This window comes from Poecilia latipinna, unplaced genomic scaffold (genome assembly GCF_001443285.1).
Source record: "Poecilia latipinna isolate Pla-1442-1.1 unplaced genomic scaffold, P_latipinna-1.0 Scaffold265, whole genome shotgun sequence".
Lineage (NCBI taxonomy): Eukaryota > Metazoa > Chordata > Actinopteri > Cyprinodontiformes > Poeciliidae > Poecilia > Poecilia latipinna.
Window position 1 is genome coordinate 63,793 of NW_015112881.1, and position 16,068 is coordinate 79,860.

A 16,068-nucleotide genomic window follows, 5' to 3' on the forward strand; every position below is an offset into this window, starting at 1 on the left:
TTGCCATACTCTTCAATTCTTTTCTATTCAGAAGCAAAATGTCTGATTTAACTAGAGTAAGATAATTTTTCATTGGCAATACGTGCGATGTGTGTTAAAGACCCAAACGGACACAATATAATTAGAATTTCCTGTTGTGAAATCCGATTTATGCACTGCTTTGTTCAGATAAAGTGACCATATAAAAAAGTTTGGGGTTTTAATGAGACATCATGCTAAAAAGCTGGGGGATGTGATTACTTTTACAAGGCAATGTAAAAGTATTGCCTTGTAAAAGACTGCCAGATTGTCAGTCTTGTGATTTCTTCACGGAGGAGCTTGGTCACATTTGGATTCAACACCTCGGACCATTTGTCAAGTTTCTTGAGAGGGTTTGTTGTTCAGAGAACAAGAGTTCTTGCCAAATGGGATAATTGTGTGGGGGAATTGAGTGTGTAAAAATGCGGAAATTCATTGTATCTCAATTTTATGGGCGTTTCCTGTCAGAACAGTTAATATAAAGGTTTTATTTGTCGTGCGCGTGACAGCAGCAGAATTGCACCTTCCTCTCTGAACAGCTTGTCTGTATGCGTCACATCCCTCCCTCTCACTGCACGCCTTTGTTTGCCAAATTTTCACTTTTCTATTCAAATTTGCAAAGTGCAAATTCCATTATGTTGGCCGCTCCGACACTGAGCGCCCAATCAGAGGCGAAACAAAGAGGCTGTGTTGCCTCATTAATGTGCAAATTCAATTTCAGACAGGTATTTTGAGAAGCCTACAGAAAGCTCTTGACCTGCATATTTTCCCTCTTTTTCTGAAGCGACAGATTGTTTGTTCCAACGTGGTGAATGTGTTCTGCTGCAATGCGATTAGGAGGGAATGTGCCGCACACAGATAAAGCTATCCCTCCGCCTGGAGCTGCTGAGATGACTGCGCTGTCCATCGCATGCATGCTGCGCCCGTGTCTAACGCGATCGCAGCGTGACCGAGGACCAGTAGTGCAGGTACCGCAGGTGTGACCGCAGCCGATTTGACTTTCGCTCTCAAGGTGAGGTGGGGGCTTTAGATAGTGAAAAGAAAGTTTACTTATTTACAGTTTTTTGCTAAGGTTTTCAGCCCCCTTGAATTTTTTTTTTTTTCACATTTTGTAAGGCTGCAACCACAAATATTACTGTGTTTTATTGGTATCTTATGTGATAAACCAACACAAAGTGGTGCCTATTTGCAAAGTACAAGGACAATAATGAAAACATTTAAACAAGTGAGTCTTTCACTGGAATTGCAGATCCAAGACTTTTATCAGACACTGCCATTTTTGCCCTTTCCGCTCAAGTCCAGTCATATTAAATAGGGAACATATATGTGAATAGTAATCATGAATATGCTCTGAATTGGATATAGGTCTGGACTTTGACTGGGCCATTCTTTTGTAGCTATGGCTGGTCTTTTCCCTGCTGGAAGGTGAATCTTTCGCAGCCTCTATCAGGTTTTCTTCCAAGATTGTCTTTTATTTGGTTCCATCTATCTCCACATTAGTTTCCCTGTTGCTGCTGATGAAGATGATCCCCAAATCATGAAACTTCCAACTTCATCCTAGAGTGAGGCACAGGGTAAGGTTTCTCTTATACACAGTATTTCTCGTCTAATGTAAACTTTTTGGTTTTATCTGACTAGAGACCCTTTTTCTGCTCGTTTGCTCAGTTGTTTGTGGTGAGCTTTAATAGGGACTTTGTCTGGCTTTCTTTCAACAATGGCTTTTCTCTTGTCCATCTTCCAAAATATTGACACTAACAGTGGTAGGAGTTTGCCCTGTCGTTAAGCCCCGACTCCATCCATTGTCGTTGTGTCGCTGGGTAAGACACTTCACCCACCTTTCCTGCTGGTGGTGGTCAGAGAGCCCAGTGACACCAGGGCAGCTATGGCTATGATGTAGCTTACCACCATCAGTGTGTGAATGAATGTGGGAATGCTTCGGGGTCTTCTGGACCAATCACCATTTACCAAAAGTTCAAGTATCAAGAGATTCTCACAGCTCAGCTGTGGATCTGTGAAGCTCCTTCAGATTCACCATGGGACTTTTCTTGTTCTCTTATTATTGCCTTTTACTTCAAAAGCTTGTAAGCTTAGGTGGACAGTCATGTCTTGGTATGTGTGTCACTCTGTTTACATTTTTCAGATAATGGATTGAACTAGTGCTGTTGTAATAGAATACTTTAGAAATCAAGTACTCTATTGATTATGTTTTCGATTAATCGAGCAACATCTCTCTCTCTTTCTCTCTCTCTTTCTGAGGAAGATAAATTTTCCTTGAGGAATTTTAATAATGGAGGAACTCGAATCATTCGAGGAATCCTTACAGCCCTAGAATGATTGACGTGTTGATTTGTAGTCTCTTCTCTACAGCTTTCTCCCTGTTACTTGGCCTCTGTGATGCTGTTTGCTCCTTAATGTTCTTGAACAAACGTCCAAAGCCTTCACAAAATAGATGGACTTATGCAGAGATCAAAATACTCAAATTCAACTACTGAAATACAAAACACCAAAGTTAAGATGCCATGCTGTTCAGAAGCAGTTGGAAAGAGAAATGAAAATTAAGCGGCTTTGCTCTGAACAACGTTTACTTTAGGAGCGGAGCTGATTCCAGCAGAGAGAAGCTTAATTTTCCCATATTGTTTGGGCACGGCCAGATCTAAAATACCCTTCAGGCCTGTACTCTGAACATAATGATTTATTGTAGTCAGAGGATTCAGAAACTCATTACAGGACCTGCTGGGTGCCAGTGAGCAAAAATAAAAATAGAAATCACGAGGTTCAGTTAATCCGTGTGAATTAATTTGTTAAAAGACGTTATTCTGTTTGAGAAGCAGCAGTAGATCACTGTTTGGGTTCATCACCTTTGAAAAGTTTGAAGAGTTCTCAATTTCAGAACAAAAATGATCCCCAGTTCAACAAAACGGGACCATCCTGGATTATATGAGCAAGCAAAATTTTCACAAGTAGGACATCCCTGATTTTGTCATGAATCTTATATCTTATTATGAATCTTATATTCCTAAATCCTATTTGAATCTAATATTCTTTAATAGATTCACATTTTGAGATGTTCAAAAAGAATATAAAATTCTTAATCCAGAGTGAGCACAGCCAACTCTATCCATGCAGAAAGTCTTCTCTCTTCCACCTTAAAATTGTTTCAATTTTTTTTCAATTTATAAAATTTATAAGAGTTAGTCATTGCATGAGCTTATACCAATTTGCTTGAGCACTCTTCCGACAAATCTTGCGATGCCACAAGTCTTAAAATGCCACACTAGTCACATTTAATAGCTGCAAGACTGATGCCCTCTCTGAGTCATTAGAGGGGGGGAAAGTAGTTGAAAATCTTTATGACTGACACTTCAGTGAAGGAAACCTGAGTGAGAGCTGTGGGGGATGGAAACTCTCTGAAAGATGTGAACTTTCTCCATTGTAACATTTATAAAGTAGAGGATTTGCAACCTGTAGTCGCTTTGTGTAGAAGGTGTCTTATTATCAGCTAGGCTGTGACAATCGCTGTGTTTTTTTTTAAAAAATGATGTTGCAAAAGTGCCTGAAGTGAGGAATAGAAGTGAGCCATTAAATGTGTGCAGCGCAGTTAGAAACAGCTCTATTTAAGGAGCTTCGAATAATGAATGTTGCACTATGGGTGTGGTTGTGCTTTTGAAGAAAGGTGTTATGGAGTTGATGTGATTTTTTTAAACATACTAATTAAACTAACAGACTACTATAACTTAGATGTGCTAAAAAAAATTGCATGCAGTATGGGTACAAAACTAAAGGGACTCCTTAAGTGGCTGACATGGTCTCTGGCTGAGGAGGAATTCGGGAGAGGCTGTGGAGAAAGGTTGTTGGTTGACCTCAAACTTTAAGTCGGCCTCCATGTCCTCCATGGAGAAGGTGGAGCCTGAGGACTTGGGAGAAGGTAACTCCATTATTATGGGGTATCTGGGTAGTTATTGAAGACTATTCAATTCTTGTATGTCTAAAGGAAGAGACATGTCCGCATTCTTGACACAAAGTGAAGCCTGTTCCAATGTAGGTTGGACTCTACCAGGCAGGCCTCTTGCCATCGGTACTGCTTGAGGTGTTCATAAATAGGATCTCAAGACATAATCATTGAGAGGAGGATGCCTGGTTTGGGAACCTCAGGATCTCTTTGGTATCCAGTCTGGATGCTTCATGGGCATCTCTCTTTGGAGAAATTACTGGGATGTCCCACTGGGAGGAGACCCATGTATCCCATCTGGCCTGGCATTGTGTTGGGATTCCCCAGAATGAGTTGGAGTATATTGCCAAGGAGAGGGATGTGTAGGTTGTCTGGATGGATGGATGGGCACGAAAACGAGCTTGAATGATGCTGCATTACTCCCAGAAACAGCAGAGACTACTTAAAAGAGCGAATCCTTCTTCTAATGATACATCCTAGAGAATCTGAGCAATATTCAGTGAGAAGTGTTCAGTCTCTTGATGGCCATTATCTGCCGCTGGCTGTACAAGCAGCTAACCCTCCCTCCCTGCTACTGTGCTCCGGCTTTTTATGACTAACTCATTACACCAGCATCAAAGTTTAATGACAAAATAGCCCTGTGTTCACGAAACCTCTCACTTTCCCCTCAGAGGCTGCCTTCTTTGAATTAACAACATCATGAAAAAAGAGAAATTGGGTCTCTTGAGTATAAAGGATGTGCAGGTTTTGCATGTGCATAATAGCCATGCAAATTCAGTGCCTTGCAAATGTATTCACACTCCTTTAGTTCTTTTTTTTTATTATTCATTTTGTAATAACCAGTATTTCTACTAAAGCCTCCTGAGTTTATACTTTGCAGAACCTTTCACCAAAATAACACTTGCAAATCTTACGAGGCATGTTTCTTCTAGTTTTGTACATTTGGAAACTGAAAATCTTCTTGTTCTTCTTTGTAAAATAGCTCAAGCTTAGTCAGAGTGGATGAAGCGTATTTTTAACAAACTTTCAGCTCTTGCCACAGATTCTCAATGTGATAGGTCTGGCCAGTACTTTGCTCTACTTATGAAACTGATCTTGTGATTTTGGGTCAGTAGGCTTGTGCATCTTGGAGTTCAAGGATAGACCCATTATGAACCTTACGATGGAAACTGAAACCTCAGCGGCTGCCGCCAATTCTTTGTGGACAATTTTCTTGACTTATATTTGTAACTTACAGTGTAACAAACCAGTTTTTGAGGTTTGCTATCTCAATGACACTTGTCACAACTAATGAAATCCTGGATTGTGCCTGAAACCAAACCTTGCAGTGTTTTTACTTTTGTAAAGAATTATTTTCAGAGGGCTGAATAATCTAGAGACGTTGGTAGCAATGGAAATACGTTTTTTCTGGTTGAATTTGAAGCAACTTCTTTTGATTTTTGTTCTACGTAACTATTTTAACTGTTTGTGTACCATGTATTTATTGCAAATTACGCTAAATTTGGCAAATAAATCTGATTTTCAGTAGAGTTTAGTTAACTTAAACTGCTACGGTAGCTCTGTCTGACCTCCCTGCTCTTCCACCCACCCCCCACAGTACGATTCTGCCACCACCATGTCTCACAGGGGAATTTGCAGTGTTGGTAAGACGTTTTGTAAAACACCGGAAGCTTGGGATATTGTTTCATAAAGTAGCCCACTCTAAACTTCTCCCCGCTCTGCACTAGAGTTACATCCAGTCAGGAGGGAGGGAGATAAATAATTATCTCAAGAAGCAAAAGCATCCCCAGAGTGATGATTACACACCGGTGTGTATGGCTCCTAATTAGGCAGATCTGTAGTTAATACGCCACCCCGTCCCCTGCTGCTCCCTCTTTCCTCTCTGCACATCTCACTCTCCCTCTCTGAGTCCAACTAACCGGCAGTTCTGTGGCACTCAGACACAAATTTGTAACGCCGCGTCTTCATTTAGCCGTGAAACGGACTCGACCTTAAAAGAAGCGCGCTGCCGAGAGGTGAGAGGGAAACGATGGCGGGTCAGCGCATCTGCGGTGTGAGCAGACTTCTTTGGAGTGATACTGAAAAAGGAGCGTGAGCAACATCCCTCCCTGAAGAGACCAAACCCCCTGGAGGAGTCTCGGCCAACTGATCGGAAAGGCCTCGATCATCTCCTTTTGTCTGTGCAGGCCTCCTTACATCTAGATAAAGCCTCTTTGCGTTGCTCTACCTCAGTTTTAACATGTTTTTTTGTTTTTGTTTTTTCTTTACACATAAAGCAGTCATGTTTTTATCAGGCTTTGAAATAAGCAAAGAAAGGATTCGGTAAAGGCTGTGTGAATGTGAGAGTCGCATGTGTCTCATCTGGCTTACTATGAGTGGTAGCTGGTGTTGTTATGGACTTTGAGGTGCATTGCTGAATGGTGAGTCATAGTGATTGCTTCAGCACACTGGCTCACCCACACCCCCACCTTTTTTTTGCATTCTTTGCCGCAATGTGTCAGCTAACTCACTCCACCTACTGGTTGAATATTTGTATTCACAGTGCAGCTCAATGGCTTTAACTCTACATCCTGATTGTGATGCTGTAAGTTGCTTTTAAGGTGCGTGTTGTGATTTTTTTTATTTCTATTTATTCAGACATTTGTCATTTTTTTCTCCCTGTAAAATACGGATTCACAGGCAGATATTTATGATTCTTTCATGATCCCCAGATGACATAAGTGGAGTAAGAGTTGGTGCGCAAAACAGTTTGTGCCACTTGGATCACACAAGATGGTGCTGTTGTTTCAAGCATGGCTGAATCCAGAGAATGACAGAGATTTTTTTTTCATAACACATCAACCTCTCCTTTTTATCTCTCTTTCTATTATCCGCATCCCTCCATCAGATGATCCCAGCGATCTGAAAGCCACCAGCAGCCCGAACATGGACAACGAGATGACGGCCAAAGAGAGAGGCGTCCTAGAGGAGGACAACGAGAAGGAGGAGATGGACCAGGAGCGGTCCCAGGAGGACGAGGGGGAAGAGAGGAAGCTGAGAGAGGAGGAAGGGGAAGAGGAAGGTTTGGAGAAGAGGAGGAAGGAGCAGGAATTGCTGACGGAGGAGCAGGAGCTGGAGGAGCTGAAGGGCCAGGTTCTGCAGCTGCTGCTGGAGCTGGACGAGGCCAGGGAGACGTCCAACAAACACCAGGAAAGTTTCCATGAGTTGCAAGGTGAGACATCCAGCCTTGATATGGAAACCTTATTTATAAACTCGTCGCTCGTCATGCGGAGAACCATAATTCAACTAATCAACACACCGTACAGTGCTTTGGAAAAGTATTAATGCCCTTCAGACAAATGCTCTTCTCATTGCCACTTTCAACTTCAAGATTTTCGCACAAGTATTTTATGTTTTTATGTGGTAGACCACAGGGTGTGATTAGGTGGAAGATGAAATGCTAAATCAGTTTTCAATGCAATGATAATCTCTATCTGTGCAGCTGCAGAAATGCACAGATCAAGTGGAAGAATCTCTCAGTAGGACTCCACAAATCTGATCTTCATGGAAAACTGATGCATAGAAGCTGTAAAAAAACACAATTTACAGTTTGTCATGTTTGAAACAACTGAAACTTGTGGAAGAAAGTCAGATGTGCTGCACATATGTGGAGGAACACTGATGCCAGGGTTTCCTCCACTGTATTTTAAGCCTGGCGGGCCACCAGGCTTAGCATTGCCTATTTATTTATTTATTTATTTTTTAAGACCTTATAGTTGGTGTTCAGGTAATTTTCCAATCACACATAATTATCAACTTTAAACAATTTTTAACTCAAAAACACGGCGGGCCGCTGGATGAATGACTGCCGAGCCCTCCAAAACTTAGTAGGTTTTCTGGGGGAAACCTTGGATGCTGTGCACCATTTTGAGCCAATGGTAACAAATGTTGGTGGCAGCATCATGCTGTGGGGATTTTGATGTTTCTCTTACAGGGACAGTGAAGCTGTTGATAAGTTAGTAAGATGATGGCTGGAGCTAAATGCAGGTGGACACCTGTTGACACCCCTTAATTTATTAAGGGGTGTTTGAGTAAAGGGGGGCAGACTACAAATGCACAACCTACTTTATTATAATATTCTTGTTTGCAATCTGTATCTTTTGTCATTTATCATTTTCATTCTGCTTCACAATTCTGCCTACTATGTAAATTTAAAGACAATTTCAGAAAGTATAAAATTGTATTTTAGATACAAAGGGTATTGGTAAAGAAAGATAAAGGAAAAGAAGAAAGGAAGAAAGACATAATACTGTCTTTCAACTCTAAACAAAAAAAGGTTCTAACCAATAAAATATTTTGAGCAATATTTTCAGTTGATCATGTTTAGCATTCCTTCTAGGTTTAAAACTATACTTTATGTATAATAAAAAAAAAATCTAAGTTTTTTGACTCAGCTTTACTTTGAACAAGATGCCTTTCAAACCCAGCAAACCCCCAAAAATGATGTAAAAACCCAGAAAAAAACCCGCTCGCTCTCTTCTGAACAGCTGAACTTCCCTTTCAAGACGGACGAGTCTCATTTAAATGCAGTCAGTGACCAGCTCCATTGCTCGTAGCTGGTAGACGGGGTGTTGTGTCACACCTTAGAAATGACGGTCTTAACGCTGAGGGAGCCTTGCAGTGAGTTCAGCTCGAAGGCACGAGGCCGCTCTGAGCTCAGCTTGTGTTTATGAGAGTGAGCATAAGAGTTCACCATGAGCTCAGCGGTTTGTCTGGCAGTGGTGGGGGCGGTCCTCCAACAACCACGCGTCCACTGAGAGAAGCTTCTAGACCAAGTGTCCCGGACCACGGTGACAAATGGCTGTGGGTGAGGAACAGCCAGAGACGCGGTGTGGCTCGCAGTGGGATGATTCAGATGCGTTTTTCTCTAACAGTGTAATCAAGGCGAAGCTGATTAGACATATTTGGAGACCTTGGTAATTCTGCATGCCTCGGGTCACAAAAGAAATGCTTTTCAGTTTGACAGAAAGAAAGATTATTGATTATTTTGGTGTGTTTTATATTTTGGCTTCGTCTTTGTTTTAAGGCATATTTAAGCACGTTGAGGCACGTTAGCAAAAGCTTCAAGGTAGAGTAAATGGTATTTTAATGTCTGTTTTTAAAAGAAAATGAGTTCTTGCTCTGAATAAATGGTTCCTGTGTTTCACTCCTGACACTTTGTGTTTGCAGATCATAGCAGCATCCGTTAAATTTCACAGTAATCTACATAATTAGTTCCTTGAACTATTTAAATTCCCCCCCTGCTTTAGCTGAAGCCTCCTATGCTAGTCATTCAAATTTCATTTGGTAAACCGACACAAAGTGGCGGATAATTGTGAAGGTGATGACAAAGTGATGCCAGTTTTTTAAATAAAAATCGGAAGCGTGTGGCTTGAATTTGCTTGCAGCCACTCTGAGTCGATACTTTGTTGAAGCACAAATAAAATCTAGAGGTTTTTAAAGGTTTCTGTGGATAGTTATTTGGATTTGGTCTGGTTTGAATATTTCGGGTTTTTCTCCTGCTGATAGTACAATTTCCACCACGTGGATTCTGATGTGCTTCCTTGGCTCTGCAGACAAAAAGCATGCCCTCAGCACTATACTGTCACCGTCATGCTCCGGCAAGCAGAACTTGGCACAGTTCTCAACAAACTGTGTAAAGCGTTTGCATTTTTGTTTTATTCCCTAATCCTGCTTTAAACTTCATCCTCAACCTGTCTTCGGTGCTCCTTGATAGCTAACCATTCAGCTATGTTCTCTAACAATTTGTTTAACTGGATCTCATTTATGCATATTAGCAAAAAAAAAAAAAAAAGGGCTAGATACAAATTTTAACTTATGCGATGTTTTTTCTTGCTCATATTTTGGCAACATTGCATCATCGTGGTCGTCTGGCTTTAAACCCAGGCCCACTCTGAAGTGTGTTGTCTGCTTTTCTAACTCCCATTGGATGTGACATGATGAAAATTAATGCTAGGTGTCTGTCCCACAGCTGCAACTATTAAACATTTGAGCCAAGGCTAAAGAGGCTTTGCAGTCCCTCTGAAAGGACACCTGATCACCCAGTGCACGGCTGGTTTAGTACACTTGGTGTTAGATTAAAATACTTTTAGAACTTGGGGAACGGCAGATAGTTTTTAATAAAACCCCTAAAATTGACATACGGGACACTTTCTTCTTCTTTTTTTTTACAGCATGACTCAGATTGGTTATATTGGCTGTAGATATTAAGGTACTCTCCTGGGGCACTTTTATACCTGTTCAGGATAATAAAACCATATTAAAAAAAATAATCTGATCTCCCTTAAAAAACAGATCTGCTGCCATAAAACTCTGCCTTCATTTGAAAGAAGAAAGAGGAAGTTTGAACACTGAAACAGTTTAAACCCGTAACTACAGACATCAGTAGAAACTTTGGGAAAGATGTCGGCAAATGAACAACATCGACATGGTTTTGAATTAAAATTTCATTTGACAGAATCGTTGTTGGAAAGTTTAAAGCAATAAGTTAGAAAAAAATGTCATTTCAAAACAAAATGTAATTAAAAAATGAAAGAAAACAAAAGAAAACTCAATTCAGTTCTAAGTGGACTGGTCTGGACTTTATGGATGAGACAAACTAAAGAGGAGTTTAAAACTCAACACGCTTGTTAAACATCTAAAAATGGCGTTGGGTTGCACTGAATAAGACGTGTGACCTTGGCTGAGGCCAGCAGCCGGGAGGGTTAAAGGCACAGAGACCTGGCAACTCAACACTGCCTGGATTATAATACCTGTCATATTTATACAGGGTTTGCACTGTCCTGAGGCATTTTGTCCTCTCTGTCTGTCACCCAGTTGCAGCCTGAGCAGTCTGCTGTCTGTCCTCAGCACTAAAACACCACAACTCTGGTTGAAAACAACGTAGCTGGCACAAATTATGCAAACAGGAGCCAAAAGCTAACGAGACAAAAAAAAAAAAACCTAACTAAAAATAGCAGTGAAATGAGTCTGTGAAAATAGCAACCAAAAACAAATCAAATTTTTCTTGTTATGAGCTGCTATAACAGGAACACCAACACAGAAATATGCTGAAGGTTTTCACTGTGGCCTCCAGTCATGCATCAGGGTCCAGCAGCTTATCGAGTCTCTCTGTGTGTTTTCTTTTCTCTTACCTCTTCACACGCTCTTCATCTCTTCTTTCTCACATGTCCTCAGGTCTGCTGGAGGATGAGCGATTGGCCAGCGCCCATCAGGCCGAGGCCTTCACTCGACAGATCCAGAATCTACAAGGTATCGCCGAAACCTTTAGTTTGTCATCTCACCTTTTCTGGAGTAAGTTTTTAAACTGAGAAGGTTCTTGTGCTGCACTCTAAATTATACAGGTCGTACCGAATGCCGCTTTCTCATTCAACTGAGCTGAATAGCCTGAATCATCAGAGCAGCTGTACATAAGCCTGTCGCATTAAGTAATTAACCAATTAATTGCAATGTGAATTAAAATGAGCTCAATCATTTTCATTCTGATTATTAAGTTTTGAAGGGCGATTATGTTTAGACTTCGTAATCTACTTTATGTTTGATTTTGGTTGGGCGTGGTTTTTATTTATTGTTTTTGATTCTTGTGTTTGTATTGACGATTTTTGAAATATATTTTCAAATATATCCCAGTGTTAAGAGTTCTTTACAAATTTAGGGTTTATTAGCCTGTGAGAGGCAAACTCACACTGTTATGGCATTATCAATATATGACTAGAAAAATTGTCTCAAATCAACAATATTATTGTTTATTGCAAAAATGACGGGAGCAGCTTGCTGTCCAGCAAAATGTGTTACCATGGTAAACCTCACAACATTTGACTTTCAAACATGAAATGTCAGAAGATGCGTAGATTAAGAAACATTATTGTTAATAGTTCACCTAAAGTGTTATGAAAGTCCAGGATAAATAGGCAAAAGCTCAGGGATGATGTCTCGGTAATAATGTAAAAAAAAAAACAAACAAAAAAAACTTACTGTACAGTTGTCATATTTGATATTTTTGTATTCGACAGTCAAAAATTATTAAAATAAAATTTTGAAGTGGTTAAAGTCTGACTTGCAAATTTCTCTGTTAATCTGAGAACAGGAAAGAAGAAAGAAGAGCCAATTTTACAGATTTAATATAGATAATTATAATAATAGATTTTACTTACAATGCTCTTGATATCTTTAGATCTCAAATGGCATATAAATATCGAAGTTATACGTTCGACAGTGAATTTTCTCTTCCTGTAATTACTAAACAATCCAAACTTTATCTTGAAAAATCTATAAGAAGGTTACATTGAGTTACATCAGCTCTGCATTCTGCAAGCACACACCACCCACACAGAAACACACACAGACCCACACAGAAACACACACAGACCCACACAGAAACACACACCACCCACACAGAAACACACACCACCCACACAGAAACACACACAGAAACACACACTGACCCACACAGAAACACACACAGACCCACAGTAGCAATAGCTCAGGTGAGATCACACACACACACACACACATGCACACACACGTACACACTCAGGTTGACAGCACAGCCTCTCCCACACACACACGCCTTCCATAAAGAAGCACTAACATCTCCCCGCTCTACCCCAGCCCAGCTGCGCTCTGTGCAGGAGGAGATGAACAGTTTGGAGGAGGAGAAGGAGAGCGAGCTGGCCGAGGCCCAGGAGGAGCTGCGCGTGGCCCAGGAGGAGGTGCTCCTGCTCCAGCAGGCGGCGGAGGAGGCCGCCGCCGAGCGCGAGAACGACATCGCGTCACTGCAGGAGGAGCTGTGCCGCCGGCGGGCCGAGCTGCAGCGCCTGACCGAGGAGACCCAGGAGTACGAGCTGGAGATCACGACGCTGAGGGCGGAGATCAGCATGAAGAGCCAGCGGCGGGAGGCCGAGAGGAGAGGAGAGGGTGAGGACACAAAGAGGAATCTGTGCGGTGCAGAAAGAGGAAAAGATAAAAAACACAAATATTGCTTACAAATGGACCTGGTGTCAGTAAGAGACAGAGTGAAAGGCTGGCTTTTAAAATCGAATTTATCCTATTCTCTAAAAACCACAAAAAATCTCTGATGAGCCATCAAGTAAACACAAGTGTTTTCGTATTCCTCCCTCACATCTTGTTAGCATCCCGCTGTCAAGTACATTAATCAGGTTTAGGCTTCAATAAATAATACATCATACAGATGTGATTGCAAATTGTTGGGAAGGGGTGTGGCACATGTGTGTCGTTTGGATACCAGGAACATGAAGTCATGGCGGGGAGGGACGCAGTTCACCGCTGGGTTCAGCAGCTGAGCCAGAGGAAGGGGATCTCACGGTTTTCTCTGATTGTTTCATTTTTTTCCAGTGAAAGAAAAAATCAGCCCAACTTTATTGTTCATGCAAACAGAGGACCTGGCGAACATGCGGTAGAGCGCGCTCTGGCTGGATGATGAAACCAAATCTAAACTTCTGGCTTACACGCCGTTACTTTGCGTGGAAGGAAACTAACACGATACATCATTCTTAAAAAGGTCCTGCTCACGCAGCCCCAGCAGTTCCAGAAACATAGTCGCGGGTACCTCATTCAGCTCCTTGAAGGGTTTTGGATCAATCAATAAATAAATTCTTTCTTTATGTAGCAATTTTTATACAAATTGAGCACAAATTAGATTAAGATTAAAGGAAAAACACCATTCCATACTAAACCGCACTGCACTATACCGTTTCATACCACTCTATGCCTTACTGCATCATACCGTAGAACACCATACCGTACCATTTTGTACCATACAATACTGCACTATACCGTACCATACATACTACATAACACAGTAGTCAGACCAAAATTCAATAACATAATCCTAGGAAGCAGTACAAAGAAATTTTGGTGTGTATTTCGTTGCCGATTATTGACAAATTTTCCTGAAGCCTCCCAAGTACAATCTGTGCACCAGTTAGCAGTGTATGAGAAAAATGAGGCATTTCTTTGAACACTAAGGCATGCGTAGTCTATTAATAGGCTTCGATGACGACAGTATGTTTTTTCATGAGCAAAATGCAAGCCCTTCTGTCTCCTGACCTTTTGCCGTCGTCTCTTTTAGGTGATGTGGACCTGCTAAAGGAGGAGTGCCGTATGCTGCGGGAGGAGTGTCAGACCCTGAAGGAAAATAACAGGGGGCTCACGGAGAAGCTGCAGCTGCTGCAGAGACAGAGAACATGGTGAGAGGTCAATGGCTGCTCAATCATGAGCTGTCCTCGTTTCATCAGCTGGTGGGGATACCCTCTGGAATACTACCCCGAGGCGAGGCGCTGCCATGTGTCCTGTAAAAAAATACCTCCCACCTGTTTATTTACCGCAGCTCGTTTGGAATAGCACAGAACTGCCTTGTTGCTTAAATGTGCTGTACATATAAACCTAGCTTGATGATGCATAAATACTGAAACGATGTTATTAGTTGATGTGCAATTGGAAACAACTGAGATTTTAAACGCCACCATTTAGTGTTGGAACAAATTCTCCCAAGCAAATTCGAAATGGCGTTTTGCATCACTTTCTCCACAGCTCCAGCGTCTATCTGTCACTCAAAGAGGAGGATGCGGTGGAGGGCGAAGAAGAGGCGAAGGAGGGCGAGGTTGGCTCAGGCGAGGTCACGACCGGGAGTTACATGACCATGACCCAGTCTGAGAACTGTCGCCTGGTGGACGCCTCCATCCAGAAGAACATCTCTTTCGACGGGAAGCCGGTGACGCCGACAAGCTGGAACGGCGGGATCGGGGAGATCTTCTCGCTGAGAGACCAGCTGAAACAGGCCGAGGAGAAGGCCTCGCAGGTTCAGAGAGAGGTATTTAATCTGTCGACATGTTTTGTATGGATCAGAGGCTGGACATAAAATACAAACAAAAGGTTTGGATCTTCCCCCTCCGCCCCCAGTGTGACGGTCTGAAGATGGAGCTGCAGGAGCTGCAGATTCTGTACGACAGCAGTCAGAGGGAGAGGGCGGAGCTGGAGGAGGAGCTGCAGCGCTGCAAGGCGGAGCTGCAGAAGCTGTCAGGGGGTTCGCAGGTGAGGAGTGACCAGACGTCACTGTCAAAATGGGGAAAACATGAATTACAAATTAGCATTAGGTGTGTATTCTGCTTTTCAGTGGTACCTATACCCATTTGTTTTTTTAGATTTTACATATTACAACTAAAAACTTCTGCGTATTTTATTGGTACTTGATGTGAGAGACCGACAAGATTGTGAAGTGGAAGAATTTTAATGATTTCTGAAAACCGTGTATTTATTCTTCACTGCCGAAGTCAATATTTGGCAGAACCATCTTTTGCTGCGTTTTTGTAACTTTTTAAGGCAATTTACGACGTTGGTGTCAAGTAGAGAATAGTTTGACTTTACGATTATTAACTATTTTACATTGGACTGTCGCATGAAATCCCAATAAAATTTGTGAAAACATTCCAGGGGTATGAATATGCTTATAAGACAACGCACAGTGCAATTCTGAACAAATACAAGCTAAAAATGTTAGCATTTACTTTATGACATGCATGTACTCTAAACTAGTTTTCAAACCAGACATTTTCTGCATAATGAAAGAAATGCTTTTTTTCTCTGCAGCTACAACTAACGCATAGCACTCACATTACACCTCGTTGTGTCCTGTGTGTGTTGCCCACTTTTTATGTGTCCCATACTGTGGAGATACATGTTCTGATATGAACCGATCTGGCCTGTCGGCTCATATCAGCATTTTGCTTCCCTCTTTGGGCCGGTGTCTGTGTCCTGACCTCTGTGACAATGGTGCTTACTGTTGATGGACAAAAACACAACCAAGTGAAAATAAGAAGGGAAAGAAAAAAAGATTATGGACGACTAAATAAATGTTGATTATCAAAATATTTTTGAATTTTTTAAAATTTCTATTTCGCACAGTTATTACTAATGTATATATATATATATATATATATATATATATATATATATATATATATATATATATATATATTTCATGACTTACAGAAGCAGTGAGTGTTGAGTTGCACAAAGGTTCTGTCTCCCATTTGTTGCTACCT

The 16,068-nt window shown here is 41.4% G+C and overlaps 1 protein-coding gene across 4 annotated transcripts in view; it reads left to right on the forward strand.

Moving 5' to 3' along the window:
• Positions 1–16,068, forward strand: part of LOC106947964 (coiled-coil domain-containing protein 136-like) — a 34,053-nt gene that overhangs the window by 9,332 nt on the left and 8,653 nt on the right. For all 4 annotated transcript variants that reach the window (XR_001425079.1, XM_015033340.1, XM_015033341.1 and 1 more), the window contains exons 2-7: positions 6,855–7,178; positions 11,183–11,257; positions 12,617–12,922; positions 14,097–14,214; positions 14,558–14,837; positions 14,927–15,058. Coding sequence is in view for 3 of the 4 variants with exons in the window: in XM_015033340.1 (XP_014888826.1) it covers positions 6,855–7,178; positions 11,183–11,257; positions 12,617–12,922; positions 14,097–14,214; positions 14,558–14,837; positions 14,927–15,058 (1,235 nt within the window). In the remaining variant the exon portion in view is untranslated. The remainder of the gene's footprint in view (positions 1–6,854; positions 7,179–11,182; positions 11,258–12,616; positions 12,923–14,096; positions 14,215–14,557; positions 14,838–14,926; positions 15,059–16,068) is intronic.